The sequence below is a fragment of the Pygocentrus nattereri genome, chromosome 24 (assembly GCF_015220715.1).
Source record: "Pygocentrus nattereri isolate fPygNat1 chromosome 24, fPygNat1.pri, whole genome shotgun sequence".
NCBI classification, from domain to species: domain Eukaryota; kingdom Metazoa; phylum Chordata; class Actinopteri; order Characiformes; family Serrasalmidae; genus Pygocentrus; species Pygocentrus nattereri.
The window spans coordinates 15,310,561-15,327,714 of record NC_051234.1 but is presented as its reverse complement, the minus strand read 5'-3'; the positions used below and the strand labels follow the sequence as shown (position 1 = coordinate 15,327,714).

Here is a 17,154-nt window from a genome sequence, read left to right as displayed (position 1 = left end):
GGGAAAGCACCAGCACTGATTGTTGACAGCTCAATTTCAGACTAGGAGCTCATATATGAGAACGCATAAAATAAAATGCATATTAGCTGCTTAACAAATTGCGTGGGATCCCTTTTTCTGAGTGCATTTTGTACAAAATTATGCGTAACATTACTGTTTATCCTTTGTGTGTTAGAAATAAAGCAGAGTCTTTAAGGTGGATGAGGATGGAATGAATTGAAATGATGCATTCAGACAAGTACTGTTCCCCTGGCAATTGCCAAATCCAGATTCGTCCATCAGACTGCCAGGCAGAGAAGCATGATTTGTCACTCCAGAGAACTTGTCTCCACTGCTCTAGAGTCCGGTGTTGGCGTTTTACACCACTGCATTCAACGCTTTGCATTGTGCTTGGTGATGTAAGGCTTGGATGCAGCTGCTCAGCCATGGAAACCCATTCCATGAAGCTCTCTATACTGTTCCTGATGTAATCTGAAGGCCACATGAAGTTTGGAGGTCTGTAGCGAATGAAAAGTCTTTTGTGGTGTCAGACCTGCTGACTCCACTGCGAAGGCTTGGGTTGCAGTCAGGGTTAATTAGCTATTCGTTGTTTCCAATTCTGATTGGGGTATAATTTGAGTGCCTCTTTTGTTTTAATTAAATCTTAAAACAAAGGAAAAATGACAAAAATAATTCTAATATAAAATGGTTTAGGTTATTCCTTTAAACCTTCAAAATCCAAAAAGAAAAGAACATCTGTGTTTTATAATAGACTATTCTAACCCACGTTACCTGAAAAGCAACACGTTAAAAAGACATAAGTAAACACTGTATGTAATCTCTTGGGATTGTTTTGTTAGGAGTAAATTTTAACACAATATGGTTGTCAACTAAAAGAATGAAACCAAGTAAAAGAAAAACAAGAAAAAAAGAAACACATTCTGGATATATATTTATCAGTGTTCTAAATCCACTACATTCAAATCGCCACATCTGTAAATTACCAAAGTGATATGCCTAACATAAAAATCGAAGAAGATACATATTTTAGGTAATTGATTACAAAACATTTAAAAGTAATATTGCTTACAAACCACATGAGCATTGGATGTCGCGTGGACAACGTCAACAAGTTTCTTTGGTCCTTTTCCTTTTGTAAGCAAATGACTTTACAGTAGTGAGGTGTGTCTCATTCTCACCACTTGGTGGTGCTGTGGCTCCATATCTAAATTATAAATAAACTCCAAAAAGTGCTAACTGTATTATAAATTCTCATAACCACTTCGTTTTTAGTGTCTCCAGTATTCTTGAAACAGTCTTCTTGAAGCATTTTGGATTTGATACACACTTTAGAAATGTGGTTTTCTGTTGCTTAGAGTGTTTTTAATCAAGTTATTCTGTGGTCTCCAGCAAGAGCTTTTTATTGTCTAGCTTAGTACCAGGACAGCTGTTACTTAAAGCTATAAAATCTCTGGACATTCTAATCTCTGTTTATGGCTTTTAGCTGAAACTTTGTGGAGCCAAAGCAATTATGTTTTTATGTGGAGCCAAAGCAATTATGTTTTTATGGGGAGTTCTTGTAAACAAGAGGGACTTTGGCTTAACCAGACATTATTATCTACAGTGGAAAATAAAATCCTGGGTGTACTTAGATAAGTAGTCTAAAATAATAACAAAGACTAATTATTGTGCCATGTAATGCATTTTATTTACATTAAAAAAACCTTTAAAATAAATTGACACAGCTTAACTGACTTAGTCTGACAAGGCTCTAGGACATTCACAACACAGCATAAAAAAATAACTGGACTCTGAACAACAGAATGCTCTATATGGTAAATGATAACCCTTTCTTTTACAGTCCCCTAAGTTCTAGGTATTAACCAGGTAGGTGTGGGGTACAAACTCAAAAGTATTAGGTAATTATTTTAGGTGACAAGATGGTTAGTACTAGGATAGTCAAAACTAATTATACTGAAATGTCTCTTCTAGGTATTACCCAGCTAAAGGTAAGGTATAAATTCCGTAGTATTGGGTACTATTTTAAGTAATAAGATGGTAAGTAACAGGATAGTGTAAAATAATTTCTATGAAATGTCTCTCAGGTTCTAGGTATTACCAAGGTTAGTGTGAGGTAGAAACTCCAAAGTACTAGGAAATTATTTTGGGTAATAAGATTTTAAGTAGATAAGATAAGGCTTTATTGTCATTCACATCACACATGGTACATGAGGTGGAACGAAACGGTGTACTCAAGGTCCCAGTTAACTCGCAAAAGTAACAATAAATAGTAAGGTGCAAATAGAGAGGATATTGTTCTGGCAGGATCCAACAAAAAATTAAGCGCTGATATCATATAGATATGTATAAAATGATAATAATCTAACAGAAGAATTATGCTAATTGTGTCAGTAACATAATAACAGCAGAAAAGTACAGCAGAAACTATCTGTTATTCAGCTCTAGCATTGTTTACCCAGAGAGAGAATGATAAATAAGGATCATTTAATTTCAGCTATTTAATATTTTTCCAATCTTCTTTTAATACTTTTGGTAGTTAAACATTCAGACAAAAGTACAGGTCTTTAAATCCAAACTGGTATGACAGGTGGCCAATCAGTTACATCAACAGTTAATTACAGGTAATTACAAAATCCTGGATCAGAAATTAGGTTCAAGGTTGAGATTTTAAGACCACTGGTATAAGGCTTTCCAAACTATAAAGTATATATTCTTAAAATGTTTTTTTTAATGTATAAGCCATTCAAAACAGAACTGTCATCAAACATCTGCATACTTCCAAAGTGTTTTTTCAGAGAATGGTTTTTGTTATTACCATTTATCAGGACTTCTTGGTGTTGCAATAATACTTTTGTGACAATGTATTAAGTATCTTAACATTATTAGTGTAGTAAATGCACCACATAATGTGTTATAACAGTTTTACAATTAAATTTGTAAAATAGAGCTTGTGTTTTAGCCTCTACATTTTATTCTGAAGAATACCTTATGATGAGTCTATAGTATACATAGAGAGAATTAACATGTCATTTTTGTCTGTTTGTACAACAGAGTATTTATCGCGCTGTGTATGATTATGCAGCCCAAGATCATGACGAAGTCTCCTTTCGGGGTGGTGATGTCATCATCAACGTACAGCTAATCGATGAGGGTTGGATGTATGGCACTGTCCGGAGAACAAGGAAGTCTGGCATGCTCCCTGCTAATTACGTGGAGTGTTTCAGCTAAAGTTGACTCTCAGAGTACTTCACATCAGCAAGCCTGTTTCAGCATTAGTGCTTAAATTATACTCTAACTATTATTTTAAAAACAACACAACACATATATGCCTAGTTAAGGACAACACATTTTGTGCAAGGTTCTACATAGCAATAGAAAGGGTTCTTCTACTGTTACATAACAATGGCAGAATTCTTTTTGCTACTGTGTATAGCACCTTTTTCAAAAAGGTTTAATTAGCCTTTGTGGATGAAGCGCCAAACTTTTCATAGTCAGTGTTTCTCAGAATTTTTTTCTGAGCCCATGGCCTTGTCCATTGCATGCAGAGATTTCTCCAGGTTCTCTGAATTAAGCTGCATTTTTACAGTGGTATTTAGTGAGTAGTCATTATATTGTAGCCAATCAAAATTGTATATCTGCAATCATATTTGCAAGCTGTCCATTCACTGCTTAAGGCACATCCAGTTCCAAAGCCAAACACAAATAAAAAACCGGGTCATAGTAAATATATGAACTTGGCAAAGTGTTAGGGCGCCCTGGGTTCTATTAACTTGGTTTAGTAGCTTTGAACTAATTTATTGCTTATTTGAGGATTGTTTCCAGCTTAATGACTGCAAAAAGTATACGTTGGCGGTGCCTCCAGTAAATTAAGGGGACAGGAACTATGCTAGTACCCTCCTCTGATAAAATAAACAGCACTTAAAATACTTAAATGTAGGATGTATATAGTTGTTGGATTTAATTTACCACAAAAAAGTGTAGCGGACACCCCAATCTAGGCAAACCAGAATCACACTGCTAGGGAGGACTTCACATTCCTGAGCTCAGGACTTTTTCAAAGGTCAAGCAGATGTCATCCAAACAGGATTAGGGTGCCTACAAGTTTTATGACTCAAAGGAGGTTATCTTGAAAATACGGACACAGTGGGAGACCTACAACCCCCTTTTCCAATTTCCACCATTCAAGAAGTCCAGAGATTTTGTTTTTAGTATTATGTCTAGAAATACGGAGTGACCAATATGTATCGTGAATGTGGTTTTCTTTTATTTCCTTTGGTCCTTTCCTTTTGTGGTCAATTTTAGTTCTTCAACATTTATACAGTCTATAGTATAGGAAAAGCATTACCCATGTTCTTTAGCATGTGTTGTGTATCAGGTACCGAGGGTTAAACTGTCCCTTATAAACATATCTGAATATTCTGTTCATCCATTGATTCTGAAAGTTTAACCAAGTTGATGATATAAGAATGTTCCTTTGTTTAAACTAACTCAAACAAAGAAGGCAGCGATTCTGGGGAAGGTGTTCCTAAAATTATGCACAACCAATCAGGGTTGGAAACAATGAAGTTAATTAAGTGTTGGGTCAGGAAAACCTATCAGCACTCTGGTTCCACCCCAAGGGGAAGGGTCAGCAGTTGGAGCAAAACCCCAGGTTACAGAACTTTTGGGGGAGAAAGGGAGAAAGAGACGAGACAGAACAGAGAGACAGAGTGAGCAGGAGTCAGCTTTGTCAACCAGAAGATAGCTGAACTCCTAAGTTTGTGCCGGCCTCAGTCAGAGAGACAGGCCAGAACGCTCCAAGATCAGATCTGCTTAGATAGTCCATCGACAGACCTTCAGTTTAGATCACCCTCAGAGAAGGAAGATAGATGTTTCTTGTCTGCTAAAGAGAGGTAGTTAGTTAAGTTCGGAACTCGGGCCTCGGAAATTTGACTGCAATCAAACCAAACACAGGAAAAGAACAAGCGGTTCGGACGCCACGGAGACCCAGCAGCACACCGAGAGCCACGCACTAATTTGTGAGCAGATTAACCAGCGAAAGGCTGCAAGACGCCACCCTCAGACAGCCACAAGACGCCACCCTGAGACGGCCACGAGACGCCTTCACCAATCACTGACGGTAAGGCGTGTGCCCGCACGGCGACACAGCATCTGCAACCAGCGAGGAGACAAAGCAACGCGTGAGCTCCAGCCTCAAAGACGGCCCTTTGGAAGTCAGCTGATTCCCACGTTCCATCAATTGACAGTCAGTTTGACAGGTACATCTAACTCAGGCATAGGTAGTTACTCCTGTCCATACTTAGGTTAGCTCTTTACAGAGACTCTTTCAAGTTTAAATTTCCCGCGTCTTCCCGAGAACCACCCTGCCTCATATCATTTAACTGAACCACTTCACGCGAGCTATGTTGTCCTTTTAACCTTTGTCCTTTTTGTTGTGCTTTGTTCTATTTTCTTTCATCCATCACTGAATGTAGTCCAAGGTAGTTTAATATTTAGCCAATAAACTTTTATCAAAGCATCCTTGGTGCGAGCGTCTCTCTCCCTCTTACTCTAAATCCAGGTTACCTCACTCCCTCATCTAAAGGTTTGAGCAATAATAAATTAATATTGCATAGACCGCAACAAAAAGCAATATAAACACTTGCAAGAAAATGAAAGGGTAAATTCACAAAAAACAAGCCAACAAGATAGTTAAATAGTAACTCACTGCGTTGCTGAGAGAGAACCAACAAACTCCCTCCGTCTCTCTCTCCCTGGCAGGGGCTCGCAGGGCTCGGAGTAGGCTAGGCTAGTCGGCTAACAGTGCAGACTCCCACGGTACCAGTGGACGTTTGGCTTTCCGGTTACCCAAACCACTAACTGGTGATGGCTTATGGAGTCAAATTAGGGTCTTTAATGGTGACGAGAAAAAAAATATATCGCAAATATAAGATTAGCATTTTGCATTTTACGTTCCTGTTTTGTTTTTGCAATACTTTCCCTCTTTTGCGTTTCTTTCTTTTGTTTGCGTTTCACATTTTATGTTGCTGCTTTTTTTTTGCAATACTTTCTCCCTTTTGCGTTTATTTCTTTTGTTTGCGCGTCACACTGCTTTTCTTTGCGTCTCGCATTTTACGTTCCTCATGTTTTTTTCGCCCTTCTCTCTTTTCTTTGCTCCGGTTTTACCATCTGTGTGGGGGCGGGGAAAGAGGCGTGGCCAAGATCGAAAGGCGTGCCGTGAACGTTGGAGCCACCGTTACACAGCACGGCAATTCGGTTTACTGGTATCATGGCAGACGGTCGCCTAGCTGGACCACAGCTATATACACTGATATATATATACAGGTATATACACTGATATATATACAGGTATATACAAGCTGAGGGAACTACTGAGGACAAGTTGTAAGCTTTCTGTGCCGAACCATGTCTAGGTAGAAAGTGGTAAATCTGCACGTTCTGGTGTCTCCTTCTGCATCACATTACATTCTGGCTCAGCGTCGAGCGAGGTCTACAATTAACTTGGTTGGACAGTAGAAGGCTTGGTTGAGCAGAAGTCCAATATTAGCTAGTTATCATACGAGACTGGCGGCTAGTCTAAGCTAGGCTAGTGGGCAGTTCAATCTGCCCTTCTCTGTAGTTCTCTACCAACACTCTCAATGCAAAAATTGCATGTGGTACTCTTTCTGGGCATGAAACCAAACTGCTGCTCACGGAGCTGGACCTCTCGCCTTAGCCTTGCTTCAACAACTCTTTCCCATACCTTCATGGTGTGGCTCATCAACTGTATACCTCTGTAGTTACTGCAGCTCTGCATGATTTTTTAATAATTTATTTGTGTGTTACTGCTGCAAATAAGTATTTGAACACCTGTGAAAATCAATGTTAATATTTATATTACAGTAGCCTTTGTTTGCAATTACAGAGGTCAAATGTTTCCTGTAGTTTTTCACCAGGTTTGCACACACTGCAGCAGGGATTTTGGCCCATTCCTCCACACAGATCTTCTCAGATCAGCCAGGTTTCTGGGCTGTCGCTGAGAAACACAGAGTTTGAGCTCCCTCCAAAGATTTTCTATAGGGTTTAGGTCTGGAGACTGGCTAGGCCACTCCAGAACCGTGATATGCTTCTTACAGAGCCACTCCTTGGTTATCCTGGCTGTGTGCTTTGGGTCATTGTCATGTTGGAAGACCCAGCCACGACCCATCTTCAATGCTCTAACTGAGGGAAGGAGGTTGTTCCCCAAAATCTCGCAATACATGGCCCCGGTCATCCTCTCCTTAATACAGTGCATTCGTCCTGTCACCCCCAAAGCATGATGCTTCCACCCCCATGATTCACAGTAGGGATGGTGTTTTTGGGTTGGTACTCATCATTCTTCGTCCTCCAATCATGGCCAGTGGAATTAAGACCAAAAAGTTCTATTTTGGTCTTATCTGACCACAGAACTTTCTCCCATGACTCCTCTGGATCATCAAAATGGTCATGGGCAATCTTAAGACGGGCCTGGATGTGTGCTGATTTAAGCAGATGAACCTTCTGTGCCATGCATGACTTTAAACTATGACGTCTTAGTGTATTACCCACAGTAACCTTGGAAACAGTGGTGCCAGCTCTCTTCAGGTCATTAACCAGCTCCTCCCGTGTAGTTTTGGGCTGATTCCTCACCTTTCTTAGGATCATTGATACGCCACGAGGTGAGATCTTGCATGGAGCCCCAGTCCGAGGGAGATTGACAGTCATGTTTAGCTTCTTCCATTTTCTAATAATTGCTCCAACAGTTGATCTTTTTTCACCAAGCTGCTTGGCAATTGCCACGTAGCCCTTTCCAGCCTTGTGGAGGTCTACAATTTTGTCTCTGGTGTCTTTGGGCAGCTCTTTGGTCTCAGCCATGTTAGTAGTTGGAGTCTTACTGATTGTGTGGGGTGGACAGGTGTCTTTATGCAGCTAACGACCTCAAACAGGTGCTTCTAATTTAAAACAATAAGTGGAGTGGAGGTGGACTTTTTAGAGGCAGACTAACAGGTCTTTGAAGGCCAGAATTTTTGCTGATTGACAGGTGTTCAAATACTTATTTGCAGCAGTAACACACAAATAAATTATTTAAAAATCATACATTGTGATTTCCGGATTTCTTTTTTTAGATTATGTCTCTCACAGTGGACATGCACCCAAGATGAACATTTCAGACCCCTCCATTATTTCTAAGTGGGAGAACTTGCAAAGTCACAGGGTGTTCACATACTTATTTTCCTCACTGTATGCCCATTTTGAATTTTATGCCACGGCACATTCCAAAAAAGTTGGGACAAATGCAACAAAAGGCTGGTAAAGTTGTGTAATGCTAAAAAAGCACGTAGTGGCTTGTTGGCAACAGGTCAGTAACATGATTGGGTATAAAAACAGCATCTCAGAAAGGCTGAGTCTTTTAGAAATAAATATGAGGAGGGGTTCACCACTCTGTGAAAGACTGCACAATCAAATAGTGCAACAATTCAAGAATAATATTTCTCAACATAAAATAGCAAAAACGTATGCTTTTCAACATCTACGGTACATAAAAACATTAAAGTATTCAGAGAATCTGGAGAAATCTCCGTATGTAAGGGCCAAGGCCAAAAACCAGTATTTACTGACTGTGATCTTTGGGCCCTCAGGTGGTACTGCATTAAAAACAGACATGATTCTGTAGTGAAAATCACTGCATGGGCTCAGAAACACTTCTAAAAACCACTGATGTCTGCCTGTAAAAACGCAGATGGGCCTAAAATGATCAGAGCAACGCTGAGTTAATTGAAAAACAGTAGACAATTCGGCCTGTAATTTTATCAGAAGATAAGGAAGAAAAGCACAGACAGGGTTGCTTCCGATGGAAATAAAATCACAGGAGCAACTGTGAAAAAAGGGGCTTTCTTGTGAATGGAACTCCATGGACTTTTGCCAAGTTGCCAATTGTAACAACGTTGTAAGAAAGTAGACAAAGTTGTGACAACATTGTGTGTTTGCTGGGTATACAGATGTCCCTGTTTCCAGATAGGTAAATGGCCACATCAGTCACCCTGCTCAACAAAAATATAAATATGAAAGTGCACGGTATATTTGTTTATGCTGCTGTGAAATGACAGTTCTGCTTTACAATGTCTGCATTCGACTTGTTTCATTTGTTTATTTTTGCTGAAGTGTTCCATACTTTTGAAAGGTTCGGTCTCACTTTTGATTATGTTGACTAATTGTTGTCCCTGTTATTATATTATAATATTAGTCCAATTCTGCATTATAACTTTCCCAGCAGGCATTTCAACGTTAATTCACAGTTGAATCAATGTCATATATCAATGTTGAATTATGTTTCAATTATGAAAGGTGGCTCAATGTTGATACTGCAATGTTGTTTCAATGTCTTACCTTTCAACAATGAATCTCCCAGATAGCAAAAAATCTGTTGGGACACATCTAGGCCCAAGATTTGCACGCCAAGATTTGGTTTGAATCTTGGCCCAGTTCTGGCATAAATACTCGGCTTACATCCAGGTACACCTTAATATTAACACTCCCAGCTAGCAAAATATACACAATTAATTTACTTCTATGTACCTCAGTCAAAAGCATAGCATTTGCTCAGATCTAGACTAAAATTCATATTTCTTCCAAAATAGCATAACAGGCCAACAATAAAAAGAAAACAAATTTGCCCCAATCCCCAGTGAATACAATACAGCAGAGGTGAACACAACTGAACAGTCAATAGTCTGCTACAGTTTTAATGTGTATCATCATCTGTTCATCAGCTAGTATGCATCGTATCATGCCTTGTAAAGTAACAAATTTTTAAAGCTCACCTGTTTTCATCTGTATGCAGGCATGAATTTCAATGACAACACTAGAAATCATTAGACAACAATTGTTTAAATTGTCTTACATAAATACACAGTACTTGCCTATAACACAGATAAAATGAAAGTCAGTGTGTTAAAGAAAATACACACAAAACTGAAATGTGCAGTACAACATTGTGATTAGTTTTTTTACACACACACACACACAGTACCTTGTATTTATTAATTTTCCATTCAATTAGAAAAAAAAATAAAACAAGATGGAGGCAAGCCCATACTAGTTCCAATCTAGTTCCAACTTTATTACATGAGAAAATTACAACATATGTTGGATGTGATCCTTATGTTTTCAAGAGGAGCATTTTTTCCAATTGTCTTTTGTTTAACTGTTAACCCTGATTTAAGTATAAGTGCTGTTGCTTGTGCCTTTTAAATCTATCACCTGTGCATGCCCACAAATGAAGGGTGCAAAATATTTTTTTTTCCTGGTGTTTTTAGTCAATTTTTTTCCCCCAGTGAAAACAGGTGTTACTCCCCCAGAGCTCAGGGCCAGTGCATCCAGATTATCTTACCTGTAAACGGGATGAAATATATGAGACATGAAGTGCCGTGGCTTTAGTTGCAGATGCCTCTCGAATCTGCTATATTAAACCATCCTCTTAACAGAATCTCGGTCTCATTCTTTGTTGACATAGCTATGTACTGACAACTGAATGTATAATATACAATATTATTTAGCACACAAGCATGCATATATATATATATATATATATATATATATATATATATATATATATATATATATATATCCATCCATCCTCTAATCCGCTTCTCCGTCAGGGTCACGGGGGGGTGCTGGAGCCTATCACAGCAGTCTTCGGGCAGAAGGCAGGATACACCCTGGACAGGTCGGCAGTCCATCGCAGGGCAGACAGACAGACAGTCACTCACCCACCCAGGGGTAATTTAGCATGTCCAATCGACCTGACCTGGCTTTGGACTGTGGGAGGAAACCGGAGGAAACCCACGGGGAGAACATGCAAAGTCCACACAGAGAGGACACCGGTCACCCAGGCCCTCTTTGCTGTGAGGTGACAGCGCTACCCACCACGCCACCGTGCCGCCATATTTTTTATATATATATATATATATATATATATATATATATATATATATACATACATACACACCCACACACATACACACACACACGCACTATATAAATAATCCCTTTAACCACTCACACAGAAATATGCGCACACTTTCTCCAGTACTCATTCTTGTCTCATGTTGCATTCAATTACAGGTAGCTTTTTTTTTTTTGTATAGAGGGAAGAATATCCACTTCCAAAACAACCACCCTTTTACGTTTTGCCACCATATAAGCGCAAAGAAATGCATTAGAGGACAGTATTTTCATGATAGAATTTAACTTGACTAACAGTTCAACTGATACTTAACCTCTCTTTAAAACAGTCATCATGTGAAAAATACAATCTACTACACAATAATCTTGAAGGACTGAAATGTAGGAAATGCTGGAATGAACAATGTCATGAAAATGCAATGCCAAGGGGGTTCTGTTCATGCTCAGTAATGCCATTGCTTGTACATGTACATCAGTACAGCCGCCATTTTGTGACTCAGCTTCTACATGTGTGCGTTCTTAACGGTAATTACAAACTTCTGCTGAATCAACCCGAAACATACACATTAAAATATGCATCCATACCATTTACTAGCTAGGTTAGTATAAGTATTTGTGCTCTCTTATCACATTTCTCATCTGTAAACAGGATAAAAATATGAGACACAAAGAGCCGGGGCTTTAGTTGAGAGGCAGAGCAAAAGGTTGCAGATAGTGATGCGCGGATCGAAACTGAAATATCGATTCCATCGATACCAGGTCTTTATGTCCTAAAATCGATTTTCAAATCAAAATATCGATACTTTTGATACTTCAGTCATTTGAGGTAATGCAAAGCACTAACAGGAACACTGTGGAAGTAACTAAAATATTGAGATCTTGTCTAAATGATATGCGGTTGGTGGGAACTACTTTTTCTTCCGCCTGGGTCAGTGCATAATGCGTAAGTACTGCGGCACGCTCACACAGATGCTCACTCAGTCTACGGCGCTGTACGTACGCTATGGCGGAACGCAAGAGAAGTCATGTGTGGAGCTATTTCAGCTCCACAAACAGCCAAGATGCTGTTTGTGATTTGTGTAAAAAAACTATAAGGAGTTGTGGCAACACAACAAACCTTGTTAAACACCTTAGGGTAAACCAAATATGAGGCTTTCATGCTTAGGCGGACAGAAGAGGAGAGCACTGTGTCAGATGCTGCTAATGCTAGGGCAAGACAGACATCTCTAGCGGAGTCCTTCGGCTTCGGTGCCGCAGGCAGACACTACCCAGGTACAGAGGGAGAAAATGTGAAGCCTTAAGCAGCACTAAGCGCTGTTACTGTTAAGAGTTGTTCAAATCAATACCATAAATATGGTTATGAAGTAAATAACGAAATAAATACATGATTCAACAAAAAGCTGCATAAGTTAAGCTTAGAGTAAAAAATATGTGCATCACTGGGTGATTTATTCAGGTAAGTTTTGCTAACGAATTGATAAGTATTTATAATTGATAACTGTAAATTATTTAAAGTAGATTACATATACTAGGTGTCACTAAGTTATAGTAATTGTGATAAAACAGCCATGGTGAACTTTCAGTGAACATTTCATAAAATGTATCTATTATTATGTACAGTCAGGCTAATTTGCTGTTAAATGAACATATAAAAATGTAGGTATTGTCAACCTTCTGCAATTATTGTGGCATTTATTTATTTAACTAAATATTTTACTGCCAATTTCAATTTCAGTTACCCAGTATTATAAAACAGCAAGTATTTAATTTGTTTTGCCCTGTGATTTTATATTGTTTGAAGATGATTCCCCAAGAGCAGCAACACTCACAAGATGCCTGGGACAGATGATTGTGAAGGATCTCCAGCCTCTGTCCATAGTGGAAGACCAAGGTTTCCAAGCATTTGTGAGAGCTCTTGACCCTAAATATAATCTCCCAGGAAGAAAAAAACTGACAGAGACTCATCTTCTTAATATGTTCGATGAATGCAAAGGCAAAGTAAGGGCGTCTTTGCAAAATGCTTCTAGTGTTGTAATAACCACTGATATGTGGACTTCAGTTTCCACAGAGGCATATTTAACTGTAACATGTCATCTAATTGAAAACTGGCAAATGAGGGAATTTGTTTTGGAAACCCACACTTTCCAAGGGCAGCATACAGCAGATAATATCTGTTTAACACTTAAACGAATCACAGATGAATGGGGCATAACTGACAAGGTTGTTGCAGTTGTGACAGACAATGGTGCAAATATGGTAGCTGCAGTGCACAAGGCTGGATGGAGGCATCATCCATGTTTTGCACATACACTAAATTTAGTTGTAAAGGACAGTATAAAAACTGTCCCAGAAGTGGTGAAAGTGCTGGAGAAATGCAGTGCAATCGTGTCCTTTTTTCACCACAGCACACAGGCCACACAAAAGCTCAGGGGTATTCAACAACAGTTGAAAGTGGCAGAGCACAAGCTAATCCAGTCAGTAGATACCCGCTGGGTTTTTTACATGCTGGAGAGGATATGTGAACAAAATGAAGCTGTGACCACTGCCCTCTGCCTTTTAGGGAGGAATGCACTGTGCTTAAATCAGGGAGAACTATCCCTCATCAAGCAAACAGTTGATGCATTAAGACCATTTGAGGAAGTGACACGGGAAGTTTCGGCTGATAAGTATATTTAAGTCTCCAAAGTTATTCCACTTGTATCACTCATTCACAGGGCTGTAGCAGCCTGTGAGTGTCAAGGTAGCTCACTTGCTGCACAACTGGCACAGCAATGTCAGCGCAGATTCAGGGGTATTGAGAGCATTTACTGTCTAGCTGCCAGTACATTTCTGGATGTTAGATTTAAACATCTTGGATTTCGAGACAAGGACAATGTGGAAGTCATGAAAAAACGTCTCCTCTCAGCAATGCAGGAAGTGTATCAGACAAGACAGGCAGCTCTCACTCTAGCCCCAAGCTCAACAGCTACTGTTAGCTCTTCCCCATATACTTCCACTTCAGGGCCTTCTACTTCAGAGCCAAACCAGAGTCCTGCCCCCTCAGGTTCAGCTGTATCAAAAGGAGGCATATGGACTGATTTTGACATGCAGGTTTTGTCAGGACAACATCACAGGTCAGCTGCCAGTGATGTACTCATTGAAATACGTTGGTACTCAGAAGAGAAAGTGATTCCCCGAAATAGTGATGCACTGGTTTGGTGGAAAGAACATGAACCAACCTTCCCAGCCTTGAGCAAACTAGCAGTGAGATACATGGGAATTACTGCCACTTCTGTCCCAGCAGAGAGAGTCTTTTCAAAGGCAGGAGAGGTTCTGAGCAAAAAACGGAACAGACTAAAGGGGAAAACAGTAAATATGATATTGTTCCTCAACAAAAACCTGTAAATTAAGTGTTATTTAGATATTCAGTATGTTCATGTTAATGCAATATTTCAGGAGTTCTAGATAATTAAACACTAATTTATTTTAATTGTTTTATTATTTTACTTATTTAATCTTTTTTTGCATGTTTGAAAACAATTTGTGTGAAGGTTCTCTGTTTTTTCTGTTGAATTAGTTCTGTTATATTGTAAATGAGGCTGCTACCTCAATATACTTTATTTAAAATAAATAAATAACTCTTACATCTTGTTTTTTTTTTTTTTATGATGCTATGACTTGAAATACACTACTTTTTTTAGATTTACGAGACACATTAAGTGTAGTTGCACAAGGTATCGGTATCGGATCGGTATCGGCGATACCAGCCTGAGTTTTACTCAGTATTGGATCGGAAAGGAAATCGCTGGTATCGAACATCACTAGTTGCAGAAGCTAACGTGAGCCCAGTGCCACAACGCTGCTTACTGGCCACTCTATGTAACAGCAAGCTAGAAGATTCGAGGTGATTCAGCAGAGGTTTATAATGCACCATATACATTTTGTGTTGTCTCTGTTCTACTCTTCTGCCTTCCCCATAAGTGGGACTCTCATCTTTCTGTGCTGGATTTCTCTGGACCAAGGTAGGTATTTCATCGTAGGTATGTTTCCCTCTTAATTCCTGCCTAACTGGCATTCTCAACCAGTAACCTGCTGAGCCTTGTTCCTCCTGTTATTCAGTTGCATCACTGGTGGGAACCTGTTCTTTTGGGTTCCTACAAATTCCTACTGTCTCTGTCTTGGTGGCATCTTAGGTGGTGGTTTGTCAGGACCTGCAGTTGTGAGGACAGGCAGGTCATTACCAAGCAGCAACAAATTGCGATGCAGGGTCCTCGTCCTGTGCCAATCACCTGTCTCCGGGACTACCACATAAACTGGACTGTCTGCTACTTGTTCTTTTTACCACATGTTATTTTTCCCAGTAGGATCTTAGTTAGCCAGGACCTCCATGCTCACCAAGGTTTCTCACCAGAACCCAGTCTCCTGTTTGCAGGACACACTTTGTCCTCTAGGACTTGCCTCGGACACTGGATTGTTTGCTGTTTTCTTCAGCAATTTTGTATGCTTCAGTCATCCTCCGAGACCATTGCTCTGCATATCCCTTGGGTGTGACAGCATCTTCCTCTCCAATTAGCCTGAACAGCAAGTCTACAGGTAGACGAGGATGGTGGCCGTACAGTAAAAGGTATGGGGAGTACCCGGTGGCTTCCTGTTAGGTACAATTATATGCATGAATCCCTGGGGCAGGTGTTCTTTACATCATTCTTTCTCTTTTTCTCCCAGTGTGCACAGCATCTGTAGTAGAGTTTGGTTGAATCTCTCGACAGGATTACTTTGGGAGTGGTAAGGGGATGTTCTGGAGTGACCTATTCCTGACAACCACCGCAGGTTTTTAAAGAACTGATTTTCAAACTCCTGGCCTTGGTCATGGTGTAACTTGAAGGGGTATCCAAACTGACGGATGAAATCACTAAAGATTCTCTCGGCTGCCGTAGGTGTATTTTTAACACAATCTCCACTTTGGGCACTTGCTCTTTCAGTAAATTAGTCTGGATAATCTTGTCAATTGGCTGAACAATACCAATAATGTACTTCCGTGTTCAAGTGATGTCATGCTTAGTGAGATTGCCCAATGGGAGTACTACATGTGGGTTTTTCTGGTTCTGGATCTCTAAAGACCCTCTCCTACATCCAGAGAGTCCAGCTGCACATTACTCTCATCTGGTTCAAACAACACTTTGGAGTCAGTAGAGTATATGCTTGGTGGGACACTGCATTTCACCCATGCCATTTGTCCCACCGGAACAAACAAATCCTGCTGACCAACACTTAGGTATGCGTGTGGGGTGACAGGCCTTCTGGTCTGCATGAAATTCACCAAAGTCCTTCACTACTGGTGACTGAAACAGCTCCACTAAGTAAGTTGGCTAGTGTTGGTATCAAAACACATTGAATTAGATCTTCCAGCACATTGAACTCCAACAACGGACTCTCAAGTGGTAGGGGACTCACTAAGAAAGGGACATTAATAGACAAACTAGGGTCTTCTGTTCTCAGAAGGTTGACAGTAATTGCCACCCAACACACAATGCCTGTATACAGGATAAAAGATATGAGGCACCAAGAGCCGTGGCTTTAGTTGCAGATGCCTCTCGTACCTGATAAAAGCTCATGTAGTTTCGGAGTAAGTACCTGAAATATCACGGCTTCCGCTGGTTGTTTTGTCTGCTCAGAGTGCGGCATGTTTAGTTTAACCCCCTTTTCCGCCAGCTAGTTAGCTCTCTGGTGCAGAAGGTGGACCAGCTAGAGGTGTGCATCCGGTGGTTATTAAAGGACAGACTGCAAGATTCAGTGTTAGCAGCTCCGGGTGCCCTAGGGAGTCAAACAGGTTTGCCCCACTCAGTGAAACACCCACTGTGGAGCCTGTTAAAAGTGCTCTGGTTATAGGAGACTCGATTGTCCGACACGTGAAATTAGCTACTCCTTTAGGGGTGCCAGCAGTTACAGTTAGATGTTTATCGGGAGCCAGAGTGCCGGACATTAGTGCCAACCTTAGACTTTTAGCTATTAAGAGATAATCGAGGATAGTCATTCATGTAGGGGCCAACGATATTCATCTGCGGCTGTCTGAGATAACTAACGGTAATATTAGAGAGGTGATTAAACAGGCCCAGACGATGTCTGATGCCAAAATTTGCTCTGGCCCCATCCCAAAATCAAGTGGGCTTTATAGATAATTGGTTGCGTTTCGAGGGCAAGCCTGGTCTTATAGGT

General features: G+C 40.1%; 1 protein-coding gene and 1 long non-coding RNA gene across 13 annotated transcripts in view; both read left to right on the top strand.

The window, feature by feature from the left end:
- LOC108411423 (nebulette-like) overlaps positions 1 to 5,518 on the top strand; it is a 227,152-nt gene extending 221,634 nt beyond the window's left edge. For all 12 annotated transcript variants that reach the window (XM_037533859.1, XM_037533865.1, XM_037533863.1 and 9 more), the window contains one exon: positions 3,052 to 5,518. In XM_037533859.1, the coding sequence (XP_037389756.1) occupies positions 3,052 to 3,228 (177 nt within the window). In that variant the 3' untranslated portion in view covers positions 3,229 to 5,518. The remainder of the gene's footprint in view (positions 1 to 3,051) is intronic.
- Positions 5,519 to 10,866: 5,348 nt separating this feature from the next.
- On the top strand, positions 10,867 to 14,279 carry LOC119262372. The gene is made up of 2 exons (XR_005129572.1): positions 10,867 to 10,906; positions 12,764 to 14,279. It is a non-coding gene; the product is annotated as an uncharacterized LOC119262372 (long non-coding RNA).
- Positions 14,280 to 17,154: the final 2,875 nt, after the last annotated feature.